Below are 18,245 nucleotides of genomic sequence, written 5' to 3'. Positions count from 1 at the left end.
TTTTAGTGACGGTTGCTAAAATCATTTTCCTCATACAAACAGAAATCTTCATCTCTTTTCTGTTTCTGAGTAAATAGTACATACCAGCACTATTTCAAAATAAACTCTTGATTGAATAATAAAAACTACAGTTAAACACTAAAAAACTCTAAGCCATCTCCGTGGAGATGTTGCCTGTACAACGGCAAAGAGAATGACTGGGGTAGGCGGAGCCTAGGAGGGATCATGTGACCAGCTTTGCTGGGCTCTTTGCCATTTCCTGTTGGGGAAGAGAATATCCCACAAGTAAGGATGACGCCGTGGACCGGACACACCTATGTTGGAGAAATAAATATTTAAGCCATATCTTATGGTAAATTTTTCTGGTCACAGGTTTCCGAGCCTGTATTAATGTATCAATAACCGAATCCGAAACCCCCCGCTTAGATAGAATCAAGCGTTCAATTTCCAGGCAGTCAGCCTCAGAGAAATTAGGTTTGGATGGTTGAAAGGACCCTGAATTAGAAGGTCCTGCCTCAGAGGAAGAGACCATAGTGGACAGGACGACATGTCCACTAGGTCTGCATACCAGGTCCTGCGTGGCCACGCAGGCGCTATCAGAATTACCGATGCCCTCTCCTGTTTGATCCTGGCAATCAGTCGAGGTAGCAACGGAAATGGTGGAAACACATAAGCTATGTTGAAAACCCAAGGGGCTGCTATTGCATCTACCAGCACCGCTCCCGGGTCCCTGGACCTGGATCCGTAACAAGGAAGCTTCGCGTTCTGGCAAGATGCCATGAGATCCAGATCCGGTTTGCCCCAACGATGAATCAGTTGAGCAAATACCTCCGGGTGAAGTTCCCACTCTCCCGGATGAAAAGTCTGGCGACTTAGGAAATCCACCTCCCAGTTCTCTACGCCTGGGATGTAAATCGCTGACAGGTGGCAAAAGTGAGACTCTGCCCAGCGAATTATCTTCAAGACTTCCAACATCGCTAGGGAACTCCTGGTTCCCCCTTGATGATTGATGTAAGCCACAGTCGTGATATTGTCCGACTGAAATCTGCAAACTGAGGCCAAGCTAGAAGAGCATTGAATATTGCTCTTAATTCTAGAATGTTTATTGGAAGGAGTTTCTCCTCCTGAGTCCACGAACCCTGAGCCTTCAGGGAATTCCAGACTGCTCCCCAGCCTAGAAGGCTGGCATCCGTTGTTACAATCGTCCAATCTGGTCTGCGAAAGGTCATTCCTTTGGACAGATGAACCGGTGACAACCACCAGAGAAGAGAATCTCTGGTCTCCTGGTCCAGATTTAGCAAAGGGGACAGATCTGAGTAATCCCCGTTCCATTGACTGAGCATGCATAGTTGCAGCGGTCTGAGATGCAGGCGCGCAAATGGCACTATGTCCATTGCCGCGACCATTAAGCCGATTACCTCCATGCACTGAGCTACTGATGGGCTTGGAATGGAATGAAGGACACGGCAAGCATTGAGAATCTTTGATAACCTGGACTCAGTCAGGTAAATCTTCATCTCTACAGAATCTATAAGAGTCCCTAGAAAAGGAACCCTTGTGAGTGGTAACAGAGAACTCTTTTCCACGTTCACTTTCCACCCATGCAACCTCAGAAATGCAAGAACTATCTCTGTATGAGACTTTGCATTCTGAAAACTTGACGCTTGTATCAGAATGTCGTCTAGATACGGAGCCACCGCTATGCCTCGTGGTCTTGGTACCGCCAGAAGTGAGCCCAGAACCTTCGTAAAAATTCTCGGGGCCGTGGCTAACCCGAAGGGAAGAGCCACAAACTGGTAATGCCTGTCTAGAAAGGCAAACCTTAGGTACCGATAATGATCTTTGTGAATCGGTATGTGAAGGTAAGCATCCTTTAAGTCCACTGTGGTCATATATTGACCCTCTTGGATCATGGGTAGGATGGTTCGAATGGTTTCCATCTTGAACGATGGTACCCTTAGGAATTTGTTTAAGATCTTTAAGTCCAAGATTGGCCTGAAGGTTCCCTCTTTTTTGGGAACCACAAATAGATTTGAGTAAAATCCTTGTCCCTGTTCCGATTGCAGAACTGAGTGGATCACTCCCATGATTAAGAGGTCTTGTACACATTGTAGAAATGCCTCTCTCTATACTAGGTTTGTTGATAACCTCGAAAGATGGAACCTCCCTTGTGGAGGAGAGGTTTTGAAATCCAGAAGGTATCCCTGAGATATAATCTTCAACGTCCAGGGATGCTGCACATCTCTTGCCCAAGCCTGGGCGAAGAGAGAAAGTCTGCCCCCCACTAAATCCGTCTCCGGATAGGGGGCCCTGTCTTCATGCTGTCTTAGGGGCGGAAGTAGGCTTTCTGGCCTGCTTGCCCTTGTTCCATGACTGGTTGCCTTTCCAACCCTGTCTGTAACGAGCAGTAGTTCCTTCCTGTTTTGGAGCGGAGGAAGTTGATGCTGCTCCTGCCTTGAAATTACGAAAGGCACGAAAATTAGACTGTTTGGCCTTTGGTTTGGCCCTGTCCTGAGGAAGGGTCGTGGCCCTTACCTCCCGTAATGTCAGCAATAATTTCCTTCAAGCCGGGCCCAAATAAGGTCTGCCCTTTGAAAGGAATGTTAAGTAGCTTAGACTTGGAAGTTACATCCGCTGACCAGGATTTAAGCCAGAGCGCTCTGCGCGCCTGTATGGCGAATCCGGAACTTTTAGCCGTAAGTTTGGTTAGATGTACTACGGCATCTGAAACAAACGCATTAGCTTGCTTAAGGGTTCTAACTTTGCTCAAAGCCTCATCCAATGGCTCTGTGCGAATCGCCTCTTCCAGAGACTCAAACCAGAATGCCGCTGCAGCCGTGACAGGCGCAATGCATGCAAGAGGCTGCAAAATAAAACCCTGTTGAACAAACATTTTCTTAAGATAACCCTCTAATTTTTTATCCATTCGATCTGAGAAAGCACAGCTATCCTCCACCGGGATAGTGGTACGCTTGGCTAAAGTAGAAACTGCTCCCTCCACCTTAGGGACCGTCTGCCATAAGTCTCGTGTGGTGGAGTCTATAGGAAACATTTTTCTGAATATCGGGGGAGGGGAAAAGGGCACACCGGGTCTATCCCACTCCTTACTAATAATTTCTGTAAGTCTTTTTGGTATAGGAAAGACGTCAGTACACACCGGTACCGCATAGTATCTATCCAACCTACACAATTTCTCTGGGATTGCCACCGTGTCGCAATCATTCAGAGCCGCTAATACCTCCCCTAGTAACACACGGAGGTTCTCAAGCTTAAATTTAAAATTTGAAATTTCTGAATCCGGTCTCCCCGGATCAGAACCGTCACCGACAGAATGAAGCTCACCGTCCTCATGTTCTGCAAATTGTGACGCAGTATCAGACATGGCTCTCGTGTCATCAGCGCGCTCTGCCCTTAACCCAGAGCTATCGCGCTTGCCCCTTAATTCGGGCATATTATATAATACTTCTTTCATAACATTAGCCATATCATGTAAAGTTATTTGTAAGGGCCTAGATGTACTTGGCGTCTCAATCCTACGCATCTCCCGACCGGGAGACGCAGGTACTGACACGTGAGGAGAGTTAGGCGGCATAACTTCCCCCTCGTTGTCTGGTGATAGTTTCTCTATCGGTACAGATTGACTTTTATTCAAAGCAATATCAATACAATTGGTACACATCGTTCTATTGGGCTCCACATTGGCTTTTGAACATGATGAACAAACAGTTTCCTCTGAATCAGACATGTTTAAACAGACTTAGCAATGAAACTAGCAAGCTTGGAAATCACTTTCAATAAGTTTACAAGCAATATAAAAAACGCTGCAGCGCTTCAAAAATACAGATATAATTAAACAATTCTTAACAAGAAGTGTAATATTAGCAGAGGATTGCACCCATTAGCAAAAGGATGATTAACCCCTCAATACCCAAAACGGATAAAAACTGATATCAATTAAGATTTAACGCTTTTAATCACAGTCAAGCACACTGTCACAGATCTGCTGTGACTGATTACCTCCCTCAAAAATGAATTTTGCAGACCCCTGAGCTCTCTAGAGACGTCCTGGATCAAGGAGGAAGAAGCAGGAAGACTGTGCTAGAATTATAACTGCGCAACAAGGCGCTAAAACAAGGGCCCTCCCACTCCAATCACAACAGTGGGAGCCCTGATATAACGGTTTCCATGCAGAAAATATATGTCAGCCATGTGGAAAAAAATCATGCCCAAAGAGATTTATCACCAAAGTACCTCACAAAAATGAATAACATGCCAGTAAACGTTTTATTAAAAAATAACATTTTCCATTGTCATGCAAAGTTATCACTAAGCCTGCTACCAGTCGTTACCACTGCAGATAAGGCTTAAGTATTATTTCAGTTTTAACAGTATTTTCTCAGTCAAATTCTAGTCCCTAGAAAATAACTCAACTGCGCATACATTTATCAGCCTGATACCAGTTGCCACTACTGCATTTAAGGCTGTACTTACATCATACGGTAACAGCAGTATTTTCTTAGTGAATTCCATTCCCAGAAAATAATGTACTGCACATACCTCATTTGCGGAGGACCCCGCATGCTATTCCCAGTTTCTGAAGTTACCCCACTCCTCAGAATGTCGAGAACAGCCAGTGGATCTTAGTTACGCCTGCTAAGAGCATAGAAAAAAAACGCAGGCAGTTTCTTCTTCCAAATACTGCCTGAGATAGAAAAACAGCACACTCCGGTGCCATTTAAAATAACAAACTTTTGATTGAAGAATAGTTAAGTAAAAACTCCAGCTCCTCTCGCGACCTCCTTTGTTGAGGGTTGCAAGAGAATGACTGGATATGACATGTGAGGGGAGGAGCTATATAGCAGCTCTGCTTGGGTGATCCTCTTGCAACTTCCTGTTGGGAAGGAGAATATATCCCATAAGTAATGGATGACCCGTGGACTGAAAACACTTAACAAGAGAAAAGGCACGCAACACAAATAGCGCCTCCTGAAGTACCGCCCATCGTGGGCATGCCAATAAGTTATCTCCCGGTCGGTATGATAATTATGAAACCGCCGGGAGATGTGAAACCACCAAAGGAAATTTCTTGCCCCAGTGCCTGCAACTATGCTGTCCATAGTATCTCCTGTTACATAGGAGAATCTATGTCTAATAATTAAAGTGCCCATACCAATGAGGCTACGTTATTGCCCCATCCTGTGAAATAAAGTGCCCAACCTTTTCTGAGTTTCCATTAACCCCAGAATAAAAGTCTGCACTTACCTCATATTCTGCCCAACAGCAAGGCAGCTCCCAGGTTTGAAAGGTCCTCTCCCTCACATGGACCTGTGAAATAAAGGAAAGGACTGAGTAATATCCCTCAGTTTTTCAGAAGTAGGGCAGCATTAGTATATGGGAGGCGCAGTGAGAATTATGTCCCACAAGTTCCGATTGCTCTAAAGCCACCACTGCTCTACTGAAGAGACTGCTATAGACTACGGCTACACCCTAGGACAAAGCAGCACAATCTTGCACTACTTTAAAAATAATAAACTCTTGATTGAAGAATCTTAACTAACACCTAACTTTACCACTTCCTTGTTCTAACGTAGACAAAGAGAATGACTGGGGTTAGAGGGAAGGGAAGTGATATTTAACAGCTTTGCGGTGGTGCTCTTTGCCGCCTCCTGCTGGGCAGGAGTGATATTCCCAGTAGTAATTAGATGATCCATGGACTCATCGTGTCACTAAAAAGAAAGTCGGTCACGTATCCCAAGCAATTGAAAGAAAAAGACCAACTAAAAATCAGAGCTCACAACCTTCTGTATTAATAGGCCAAAATGACATTCAGAATCCGACAGGATAATCAGCCCCACGAGGGTGACATGAACCCAAGAAACAACAGATAACGTCCGACCAGAACCTGCCTGGTACAAAAATACTCCAGAACTGTCTAAGGTCCAAGAAAAATTCACACGAAAGTTCGATAATATGAACTAGAAACATAACTTCGATCTTAATCAAAAGTGCGCAACTTCCAAGGAAGTGCCCACGTGACCACAAAATCGCAAGTATCAGTCCCAGAGAAAGAACGTTCCCAAAACGGAAATTATATCAGACATGAGCTTATTAAAAACAAATCAAATACATCCTATCCAGATCAAAATAAAAGTAAGGCAGCACCCGCAGGTGAATGCCCAAGGAGAAAGGGTACGCACACAGGACCAGCCGATCAGAGGCCCCATTCACCCAAGCTCAGAACTGGAACGATACATAAAAGAAAGAAAGAAAAACAGACGTCAAGGAGATTAGCTTCAGCCCCAAAGTCTAACCCAGCTTGCCATCCGGCATCTAAGGCCGAGGATCCCTCGGCCCACTAGGACTGGAATCCTCCAGCACTGCCAAAACATGTCTTAGTAGGACACGAAGACGTGCCAGCCTATAACGGAAGGCAAAATTATCCCTCGCCGGATCGATAGGCGACCTGGCCCCGAGTTTGGGAACCCCTAAAGCCTCAGAGGCCAACGCTTCCCCAGAAGGCTGAACTGAATCAGGAGGAGTAAAGGCCATAGGGACACCTGCTTGCGTAGGAATGGAAGGTTCTGGGCCACGGAATCCTCTGGGGCGGATGGCTCAACGAACTCCAAGTTCACTGATTCGGGAGAAGAACTCTAGAACGGCAATCGGAACATAACTGATGGGCATGGATAACCAGGGCCATTTCATATTCATCAAAAGACTTATTCTCTGAATCAGAGATATTCGTGTCTAAAAAAAAAAAATCAGAATCCTCCATAACTTTGGGATTGCAAAAATGTCAAAGACTAACCGGCACTCTATTTACACCCCCAATGGCTGAGGCACTCACAACCTCCTGTGACCCAGACAACTAACGAGCAGACTCTCTCTGTCGCCACACAGTCAGAATACGGAAGTGGAAAACAACGTAACCGCACCCGGTCACGAGGTGCACCATGTAAGTCACAAAAAAAGAGCGCATAAATCTAAAGAGATTGTGCCAACTGATAAGGCCATTATGTTCTGAAAAGCCATGAGCCTAAGTATTACTACACATTAGCAGATAGAACCACATAAACATGATTAAAGTTCCCCCTGTTCAATAACCTCAGGAGATATTAACCCATGATTCCTTTTTTAAGATAAAAAGGAGTCCCACTGGGGCCTTCCTTCTTTCTTTAACATTACGTTCACATATTTAAATAAAATGAAACGATCTTACCGGAATCAGCGCCATGGAACAGGAACACGGCCCTTCAAGTGTGGCAGATAGTAGCCTCGCTTCTGACATGGACTTGAGTGAATAAAGGCAAGCAGCGAAACTCGTCAACGCTGATTTCCAAGGAGCTGTTAATAGGAGTCGGGATGGTTTTGCAGAAAGACTCTCCCTGCATCTCCGGACACTAACCTTCATCCATGCTTTCACTGAGAGGCTGACAGGATTACTTAAAACTCCAGTCCCATTTCGAAGAGTACTACCTTCCATAAGAGACTATCTTCAAACTTCTGACACTTCTCTGCCAACCTCCTGTAACGAAAGGCAAAGAATGACTGGGGGATGAGGGAAGTGGTGGAGGTATTTGAAGCCTTTGGCTGGGGTGTCTTTGCCTCCTCCTGGTGGCCAAGTTCTGAATTCCGAAAAGTAATGAATGCAGCTGTGGACTCTCCCCGTTTAATAAGAAAAGAAGAATGAATGGGTTCTCTGTCCACCATGCAAATTTGAAGAGATCCCATATGAAATTGAGCAAATGGAATTGCATCTGATGATGCAATCATCAGACCTAAGACCTCCATACACAGCACTACAGACTGGTTGGATAGAAACTGTAGCTTTACACAAGTTGCTTATAACTTGAATCAGCTCCGCTATGTTAAAGAAAGTCTCATTGACATGGAATCTGATGACTCCAAGAAAAGTTACTCTGGTATGAGGAGATGCTAAAGGTAAAGATTGATGAAATACATATAAAGGTAAGCATCCTTCAAATCTATAGTTGACATAAATTGTCCTTGCGGAACAAGTGGAATACTAGTTCTGATAGTTTCCATTTTGAATGAAGAAACTGTGGGAAAAAAAATGTTAGAGTCTATAGATCCAGAATTGCTCTGAATGTTCCTTTTCGTTTGGAACAATGAAAAGAATGGAGTAAAAGCCCTGACCCTGTGATGATTGTAGCTTTGATTTGTTTGATTTACATATGTAACAACTTCTCTTTGATATGGAACGTTGGGTTCTGTAACTAAATGGAAAGGCTATAGTGTGATTTGGTGTATGCAATTTCATGTAAGAACCTCAATAAAAAAATACAATTAATAAAAAATATCTAGAGTGCACTGTGGTGGTGCCTGTATAGGAGTGTCCCCTGGCTATGATGTACAATTTTAAAAAATGTACCTGCTAATAACCTATGGGCTATGTGAGCGCAATATGTGTCCACACTTAACCGACATACATCCTCTCTACCATGCTTACCAGCTGCAGAAATGACTGCTTCCAATAGAGGGCCCATCCAGTGCTGTGCAAGCAACAGCAGAGGATCTGTGTGTGGAGTATAACAACAACCCAAAAGGATAAGGCTAAGGGAAACCTGTAGCAAGCTTGTGACTAACTCCCATATGATGTAATTGTGTCACTACCCAATACTCTAATCTACCCACTATCCAAGCTGCAGCTCTCTGAAGGGGAAATGGGTCTCAAATCAGTCTGAAGACCCCTCTCAACGAACAATCTAAAGCACCTCAATTCTAAACCTTCCACCGGTGGAGGCAAAGATAAAAATGGGATACCAGAGGTGGGAGGGATTAAGTGTTTTGGGAATCTTCACCTCCTCCAAATGGCTAGGAGTTGAATACCAAGAGTAATGGCTTGTGGACTCTCACTACTTAAGATAGGTATAACATTGATTATCTATTAAAGAAGTATTTCAATTAAAGCAATTACAAAAAAATGATGCATATTCAGTAATATTTCAAACATTAATAAGGAAAAAAAACATTTACAGCTGCCATTTTGTAAAACACTTTTTTATTTTAAACTATATAAAGCGGTGATCTACTCTGTACCTTGTTGGAGTGCTGGATGGATAACCTGTCTGTGTCTTGCAGTTTCAAGATGCATCAAAAGCTGACTTTCAAGCGCTGGAAATTTCCCAACATTATCTGTAACAGAGCAGTCACAAAATCAGCCTGTTTTCTACTATGTTATGCAAAAGTCTATTTTAAAAAAAAATTACAATCTAATCATTAAAATTATGTTTACAAGATAATATAAAAAGATAAAGATTTATAAAATACATTGACATTGTTTTATAGCCAAGAGTGGACCCAGAATCTTTGTAAAATTTCTGGGAGCAATAGCCAGACCAAATGCAACAAAACTGAAAAAAATGTTTGTCCTTAAAGGCATAAAAAAAAACTTTTTTTTTTTTTTTTTTACTACGGTATATCATGCAAGTGTCTAATTAAAGAAAAATTACAATCTAATCATTAAAAATTTAAAGGCTCATTAAGTATTAAATTAACAGCAAGTAAGCATGGGTCAAACAGAATTAATTCATTTATTTACACACATACATACACATATATATATATATATATATATATATATATATATATATATATATATATATATATATATATATATATATATATATATAAAACTGAATCCAATGTCTGTACTTAAGCATGCATGCTCAAAAATGCTTGTAATTTAATATGAAATGCACAATAATCCTTTAATTGTATCACATGTTATTGTACATTTAAGGATGTCAAAAATATGCATGGCTATTGTTTGCATGATTTAAACAAATAATACAATTAATAGTAATAATAAACTTTCTTTAGACTAGATTGCATAATGCTTTAATCAAGCAGTCTATACATCCTTACTTTAGCATCAATGGGAAAAAGTTGGGCAGATTAAAAAGTACAGTAAACACCATCAAATTTCAAAATAAAAGCTTTAGTTATGCATGTTAAAACAACTCTGCAATGAACATTCATTGTTTAAGTTGCCCCTTTTTCTTGTAATTTAGCTCTTAAAATTGCGGCTTTTCAAATTTTTTGAACTGAAAAAGCATACTGCAGAATTCGTAGGCTAACCGCACTACATATCTATCCTTAAAGTGAAAGTCAATCCTAGTGTTTCTGAAACGCTATTGACCATTTAAACAAATAAAGGGGACTTTCATTCATGAAGTATAACATAGTTCATGCAGAAATCTCCTTTATTTGTTTTAAGTGATCGCCGATCTTGGCTGTTCAGAAATTTATTTTGCTAAGAGGTGACGTTTTCACCTCTTAGCAAACAGCATCCGGGAAATCCGGCTCCCATGGGCGCAAAACATAATTTATGCTTACCTGATAAATTCCTTTCTTCTGTTGTGTGATCAGTCCACGGGTCATCATTACTTCTGGGATATAACTCCTCCCCAACAGGAAATGCAAGAGGATTCACCCAGCAGAGCTGCATATAGCTCCTCCCCTCTACGTCACTCCCAGTCATTCGACCAAGAATCAACGAGAAAGGAGAAACCAAGGGTGAAGTGGTGACTGGAGTATAATTTAAAAGATATTTACCTGCCTTAAAACAGGGCGGGCCGTGGACTGATCACACAACAGAAGAAAGGAATTTATCAGGTAAGCATAAATTATGTTTTCTTCTGTTATGTGTGATCAGTCCACGGGTCATCATTACTTCTGGGATACCAATACCAAAGCAAAAGTACACGGATGACGGGAGGGATAGGCAGGCTCATTATACAGAAGGAACCACTGCCTGAAGAACCTTTCTCCCAAAAATAGCCTCCGAAGAAGCAAAAGTGTCAAATTTGTAAAATTTGGAAAAAGTATGAAGCGAAGACCAAGTTGCAGCCTTGCAAATCTGTTCAACAGAGGCCTCATTCTTAAAGGCCCAAGTGGAAGCCACAGCTCTAGTAGAATGAGCTGTAATTCTTTCAGGAGGCTGCTGTCCAGCAGTCTCATAGGCTAAACGAATTATGCTACGAAGCCAGAAGGAGAGAGAGGTAGCCGAAGCCTTATGACCTCTCCTCTGACCAGAATACACGACAAACAGGGAAGACGTTTGTCGAAAATCCTTAGTTGCCTGCAAGTAGAACTTGAGGGCACGAACTACATCCAGATTGTGTAGAAGACGTTCCTTCTTTGAAGAAGGATTTGGACACAAGGATGGAACAACAATCTCTTGATTGATATTCCTGTTAGTGACTACCTTAGGTAAGAACCCAGGTTTAGTACGCAGAACTACCTTGTCTGAGTGAAAAATCAGATAAGGAGAATCACAATGTAAGGCTGATAACTCAGAGACTCTTCGAGCCGAGGAAATAGCCATTAAAAACAGAACTTTCCAAGATAACAATTTTATATCAATGGAATGAAGGGGTTCAAACGGAACACCCTGTAAAACATTAAGAACTAAGTTTAAACTCCATGGCGGAGCAACAGTTTTAAACACAGGCTTGATCCTAGCTAAAGCCTGACAAAAGGCCTGGACGTCTGGATTTTCTGACAGACGCCTGTGTAACAAGATGGACAGAGCTGAGATCTGTCCCTTTAATGAGCTAGCCGATAAACCCTTTTCTAAACCTTCTTGTAGAAAGGACAATATCCTAGGAATCCTAACCTTACTCCAGGAGTAACCTTTGGATTCGCACCAGTATAGGTATTTACGCCATATCTTATGGTAAATCCTTCTGGTAACAGGCTTCCTAGCCTGTATCAGGGTATCAATAACCGACTCAGAAAAACCACGTTTTGATAAAATCAAGCGTTCAATTTCCAAGCAGTCAGCTACAGAGAAGTTAGATTTTGATGTTTGAATGGACCCTGTATCAGAAGGTCCTGTCTTAGAGGTAGAGACCAAGGCGGACAGGATGACATGTCCACTAGATCTGCATACCAAGTCCTGCGTGGCCATGCAGGCGCTATTAGAATCACTGATGCTCTCTCCTGTTTGATTTTGGCAATCAATCGAGGAAGCAGCGGGAAGGGTGGAAACACATAAGCCATCCCGAAGTTCCAAGGTGCTGTCAAGGCATCTATCAGAACCGCTCCCGGATCCCTGGATCTGGACCCGTAGCGAGGAAGTTTGGCGTTCTGGCGAGACGCCATGAGATCTATCTCTGGTTTGCCCCAACGTCGAAGTATTTGGGCAAAGACCTCCGGATGAAGTTCCCACTCCCCCGGATGAAAAGTCTGGCGACTCAAGAAATCCGCCTCCCAGTTCTCCACTCCCGGGATGTGGATTGCTGACAGGTGGCAAGAGTGAGACTCTGCCCAGCGAATTATCTTTGATACTTCCATCATTGCTAGGGAGCTTCTTGTCCCTCCTTGATGGTTGATGTAAGCTACAGTCGTGATGTTGTCCGACTGAAACCTGATGAACCCCCGAGTTTTTAACTGGGGCCAAGTCAGAAGGGCATGGAGAACTGCTCTTAATTCCAGAATGTTTATTGGCAGGAGACTTTCCTCCTGATTCCATTGTCCCTGAGCCTTCAGAGAATTCCAGACAGCGCCCCAACCTAGTAGGCTGGCGTCTGTTGTTACAATTGTCCAGTCCGGCCTGCTGAATGGCATCCCCCTGGACAGATGTGGCCGAGAAAGCCACCATAGAAGAGAGTTTCTGGTCTCTTGATCCAGATTCAGAGTAGGGGACAAGTCTGAGTAATCCCCATTCCACTGACTCAGCATGCACAATTGCAGCGGTCTGAGATGTAGACGTGCAAAGGGTACTATGTCCATTGCTGCTACCATTAAGCCGATCACCTCCATGCATTGAGCTACTGACGGGAGTTGAATAGAATGAAGGACACGGCATGCATTTAGAAGCTTTGTTAATCTGTCTTCTGTCAGATAAATCTTCATTTCTACAGAATCTATAAGAGTCCCCAAGAATGGAACTCTTGTGAGAGGAAAAAGAGAACTCTTCTTTTCGTTCACTTTCCATCCATGCTACCTTAGAAATGCCAGAACTAACTCTGTATGAGACTTGGCAGTTTGAAAGCTTGAAGCTTGTATCAGAATGTCGTCTAGGTACGGAGCTACCGAAATTCCTCGCGGTCTTAGTACCGCCAGAAGGGCACCCAGAACCTTTGTGAAGATTCTTGGAGCCGTAGCCAATCCGAATGGAAGAGCTACAAACTGGTAATGCCTGTCTAAGAAGGCAAACCTTAGATACCGGTAATGATCTTTGTGAATCGGTATGTGAAGGTAAGCATCCTTTAAATCCACTGTGGTCATGTACTGACCCTTTTAGATCATGGGTAAGATTGTCCGAATAGTTTCCATTTTGAACGATGGAACTCTTAGGAATTTGTTTAGGATCTTTAAATCCAAGATTGGCCTGAAAGTTCCCTCTTTTTTGGGAACCACAAACAGGTTTGAGTAAAACCCTTGTCCTTGTTCCGACCGCGGAACCGGATGGATCACTCCCATTAATAACAGATCTTGTACACAGCGTAGAAACGCTTCTTTCTTTATCTGGTTTGTTGACAACCTTGACAGATGAAATCTCCCTCTTGGGGGAGAGAATTTGAAGTCTAGAAGGTATCCCTGAGATATGATCTCTAGCGCCCAGGGATCCTGAACATCTCTTGCCCAGGCCTGGGCGAAGAGAGAGAGTCTGCCCCCCACTAGATCCGGTCCCGGATCGGGGGCCCTCGGTTCATGCTGTCTTTGGGGCAGCAGCAGGTTTCCTGGCCTGCTTGCCCTTGTTCCAGGACTGGTTAGGTTTCCAGCCTTGTCTGTAACGAGCAACAGCTCCTTCCTGTTTTGGTGCAGTGGAAGTTGATGCTGCTCCTGCTTTGAAATTCCGAAAGGGACGAAAATTAGACTGTCTAGCCTTAGCTTTGGCTTTGTCTTGAGGCAGGGCGTGGCCCTTACCTCCTGTAATGTCAGCGATAATTTCTTTCAAACCGGGCCCAAATAAAGTTTGCCCCTTGAAAGGTATATTAAGTAATTTGGACTTAGAAGTTACATCAGCTGACCAGGATTTTAGCCACAGCGCCCTACGTGCCTGAATGGCGAATCCTGAGTTCTTAGCCGTAAGTTTGGTTAAATGTACTACGGCCTCCGAAATGAATGAATTAGCTAGTTTAAGGACTCTAAGCCTGTCCGTAATGTCGTCCAGCGTAGCTGAACTAAGGTTCTCTTCCAGAGACTCAATCCAAAATGCTGCCGCAGCCGTAATCGGCGCGATGCATGCAAGGGGTTGCAATATAAAACCTTGTTGAACAAACATTTTCTTAAGGTAACCCTCTAATTTTTTATCCATTGGATCTGAAAAAGCACAGCTATCCTCCACCGGGATAGTGGTACGCTTAGCTAAAGTAGAAACTGCTCCCTCCACCTTAGGGACCGTTTGCCATAAGTCCCGTGTGGTGGCGTCTATTGGAAACATCTTTCTAAATATTGGAGGGGGTGAGAACGGCACACCGGGTCTATCCCACTCCTTAGTAACAATTTCAGTTAGTCTCTTAGGTATAGGAAAAACGTCAGTACTCGCCGGTACCGCAAAGTATTTATCCAACCTACACAATTTTTCTGGTATTGCAACAGTGTTACAATCATTAAGAGCCGCTAAAACCTCCCCTAGTAATACACGGAGGTTCTCCAATTTAAATTTAAAATTTGAAATATCTGAATCCAATCTGTTTGGATCAGAACCATCACCCACAGAATGAAGCTCTCCGTCCTCATGTTCTGCAAGCTGTGACGCAGTATCAGACATGGCCCTAGTATTATCAGCGCACTCTGTTCTCACCCCAGAGTGATCACGCTTGCCTCTTAGTTCTGGTAATTTAGCCAAAACTTCAGTCATAACAGTAGCCATATCTTGTAATGTTATCTGTAATGGCCGCCCAGATGTACTAGGTGCCATAATATCACGCACCTCCCGGGCGGGAGATGCAGGTACTGACACGTGAGGCGAGTTAGTCGGCATAACTCTCCCCTCGCTGTTTGGTGAAATTTGTTCAATTTGTACAGATTGGCTTTTATTTAAAGTAGCATCAATACAGTTAGTACATAAATTTCTATTGGGCTCCACCTTGGCATTGGAACAAATGACACAGATATCTTCCTCTGAATCAGACATGTTTAACACACTAGCAATAAACTTGCAACTTGGTTACAATCTTATTTAACAAAAACGTACTGTGCCTCAAAGAGCACTAAACGATTAAATGACAGTTGAAATAATGAACTGAAAGACAGTTATAGCATCAATCCTTAAAAACAACACAACTTTTAGCAAAGGTTTGTTCCCATTAGTAAAGTAACAATAATTAAAAATTACAGAGCAACGTTTTTAATCACAGTCAATATATAAGTCTCACAGCTCTGCTGAGAGAATCTACCTCCCTCCAAAGAAGTTTGAAGACCCCTGAGATCTGTTAGAGATGAACCGGATCATGCAGGAAATACAAGAGTAACTGACTGGAATTTTTTGATGCGTAGCAAAGAGCGCCAAAAACGGCCCCTCCCCCTCTCACACAGCAGTGAGAGAGAAACGAAACTGTCACAATTAAAACAAGCAACTGCCAAGTGGAAAAATAATGCCCAAATATTTATTCACTCAGTACCTCAGAAAATGCAAACGATTCTACATTCCAGCAAAAACGTTTAACATAATAAATACCTATTAAAAGGTTTAATGTACTTTTAACAGAGTAATTCCGGTGAAATACCATCCCCAGAATACTGAAGTGTAGAGTATACATACATGTCATTATAACGGTATGGCAGGATTTTCTCATCAATTCCATTCAGAAAATAAAAACTGCTACATACCTCAATGCAGATTCATCTGCCCGCTGTCCCCTGATCTGAAGCTTTTACCTCCCTCAGATGGCCGAGAAACAGCAATATGATCTTAACTACTCCGGTTAAAATCATAGTAAAAACTCTGGTAGATTCTTCTTCAAACTCTGCCAGAGAGGCAATAACACGCTCCGGTGCTATTGTAAAATAACAAACTTTTGATTGAAGTTATAAAAACTAAGTATAATCACCATAGTCCTCTCACACATCCTATCTAGTTGCTGGGTGCAAGAGAATGACTGGGAGTGACGTAGAGGGGAGGAGCTATATGCAGCTCTGCTGGGTGAATCCTCTTGCATTTCCTGTTGGGGAGGAGTTATATCCCAGAAGTAATGATGACCCGTGGACTGATCACACATAACAGAAGAAAGCTGTATTTACCACACGGCTATTGGCTAAGAAGTGAAAAAGTCACCTCTCAAGTAAAACAGCAATCTGCTATGTGGGCTTCCTTAGCAGCTCAGAACGGCAATCGCTTGAAACAAATAAAGGGAGCTTTCTGCATGAAGTAAGTTATACTTCATGAATGAAAGCCCCCTTTATTTGTTTCAATAGTCAATCCTAGCGTTTCAAAAATGCTAGGATTGACTTTCACTTTAATTGGCTTTGAACAGCAAAAACATAATTTATGCTTACCTGATAAATTCCTTTCTTCTGTTGTGTGATCAGTCCACGGGTCATCATTACTTCTGGGATATTATCTGCTCCCCTACAGGAAGTGCAAGAGGATTCACCCAGCAGAGTTGCTATATAGCTCCTCCCCTCTACGTCACCTCCAGTCATTCGACCAAAGACCAACGAGAAAGGAGAAGCCAAGGGTGTAGTGGTGACTGAATTATAATTTAAAAAATATTTACCTGCCTTAAAAAACAGGGCGGGCCGTGGACTGATCACACAACAGAAGAAAGGAATTTATCAGGTAAGCATAAATTATGTTTTCTTCTGTTATGTGTGATCAGTCCACGGGTCATCATTACTTCTGGGATACCAATACCAAAGCAAAAGTACACGGATGACGGGAGGGATAGGCAGGCTCATTATACAGAAGGAACCACTGCCTGAAGAACCTTTCTCCCAAAAATAGCCTCCGAAGAAGCAAAAGTGTCAAATTTGTAAAATTTGGAAAAAGTATGAAGCGAAGACCAAGTTGCAGCCTTGCAAATCTGTTCAACAGAGGCCTCATTCTTAAAGGCCCAAGTGGAAGCCACAGCTCTAGTGGAATGAGCTGTAATTCTTTCAGGAGGCTGCTGTCCAGCAGTCTCATAGGCTAAACGTATTATGCTACGAAGCCAAAAAGAGAGAGAGGTAGCAGAAGCTTTTTGACCTCTCCTCTGCCCAGAATAAACGACAAACAGGGAAGAAGTTTGGCGAAAATCTTTAGTTGCCTGCAAGTAGAACTTGAGGGCACGAACTACATCCAGATTGTGTAGAAGACGTTCCTTCTTAGAAGAAGGATTTGGACACAAGGATGGAACAACAATCTCTTGATTGATATTCCTGTTAGAGACAACCTTAGGTAAGAAACCAGGTTTAGTACGCAGAACTACCTTGTCTGAGTGAAAGATCAGATAAGGAGAATCACAATGTAGGGCTGATAACTCAGAGACTCTTCGAGCCGAGGAAATAGCCATTAAAAATAGAACTTTCCAAGATAACAATTTTATATCAATGGAATGAAGGGGTTCAAACGGAACACCCTGTAAAACGTTAAGAACTAAGTTTAAACTCCATGGCGGAGCAACCGCTTTAAACACAGGCTTGATCCTAGCTAAAGCCTGACAAAAGGCCTGGATGTCTGAATTTTCTGACAGACGCCTGTGTAACAAGATGGACAGAGCTGAGATCTGTCCCTTTAATGAGCTAGCCGATAAACCCTTTTCTAAACCTTCTTGTAGAAAAGACAATATCCTAGGAATCCTAACCTTACTCCAGGAGTAATCTTTGGATTCACACCAGTATAGGTATTTACGCCATATTTTATGGTAAATCTTTCTGGTAACAGGCTTCCTAGCCTGTATCAGGGTATCAATAACCGACTCAGAAAAACCACGTTTTGATAAAATCAAGCGTTCAATTTCCAAGCAGTCAGCTTCAGAGAAGTTAGACTTTGATGTTTGAATGGACCCTGAATCAGAAGGTCCTGTCTTAGAGGTAGAGACCAAGGCGGACAGGATGACATGTCCACTAGATCTGCATACCAAGTCCTGCGCGGCCATGCAGGCGCTATTAGAATCACTGATGCTCTCTCCTGTTTGATCTTGGCAATCAATCGAGGAAGCAGCGGGAAGGGTGGAAACACATAAGCCATCCTGAAGTTCCAAGGTGCTGTCAAAGCATCTATCAGAACCGCTCCCGGATCCCTGGATCTGGATCCGTAGCGAGGAAGTTTGGCGTTCTGGCGAGACGCC

At 42.9% G+C, this 18,245-nt stretch overlaps 1 protein-coding gene across 1 annotated transcript in view; it reads right to left on the bottom strand.

The window, feature by feature from the left end:
* MGA (MAX dimerization protein MGA) overlaps positions 1 to 18,245 on the bottom strand; it is a 1,137,718-nt gene that overhangs the window by 971,988 nt on the left and 147,485 nt on the right. Inside the window, exon 5 of the mRNA XM_053697822.1 lies at positions 9,061 to 9,156. Within this exon, the coding sequence (XP_053553797.1) occupies positions 9,061 to 9,156 (96 nt within the window). The remainder of the gene's footprint in view (positions 1 to 9,060; positions 9,157 to 18,245) is intronic.

This window comes from Bombina bombina, chromosome 1 (assembly GCF_027579735.1).
Source record: "Bombina bombina isolate aBomBom1 chromosome 1, aBomBom1.pri, whole genome shotgun sequence".
In the NCBI taxonomy this organism is placed as follows: domain Eukaryota; kingdom Metazoa; phylum Chordata; class Amphibia; order Anura; family Bombinatoridae; genus Bombina; species Bombina bombina.
This window is presented reverse-complemented; position numbering and strand designations above follow the sequence as displayed.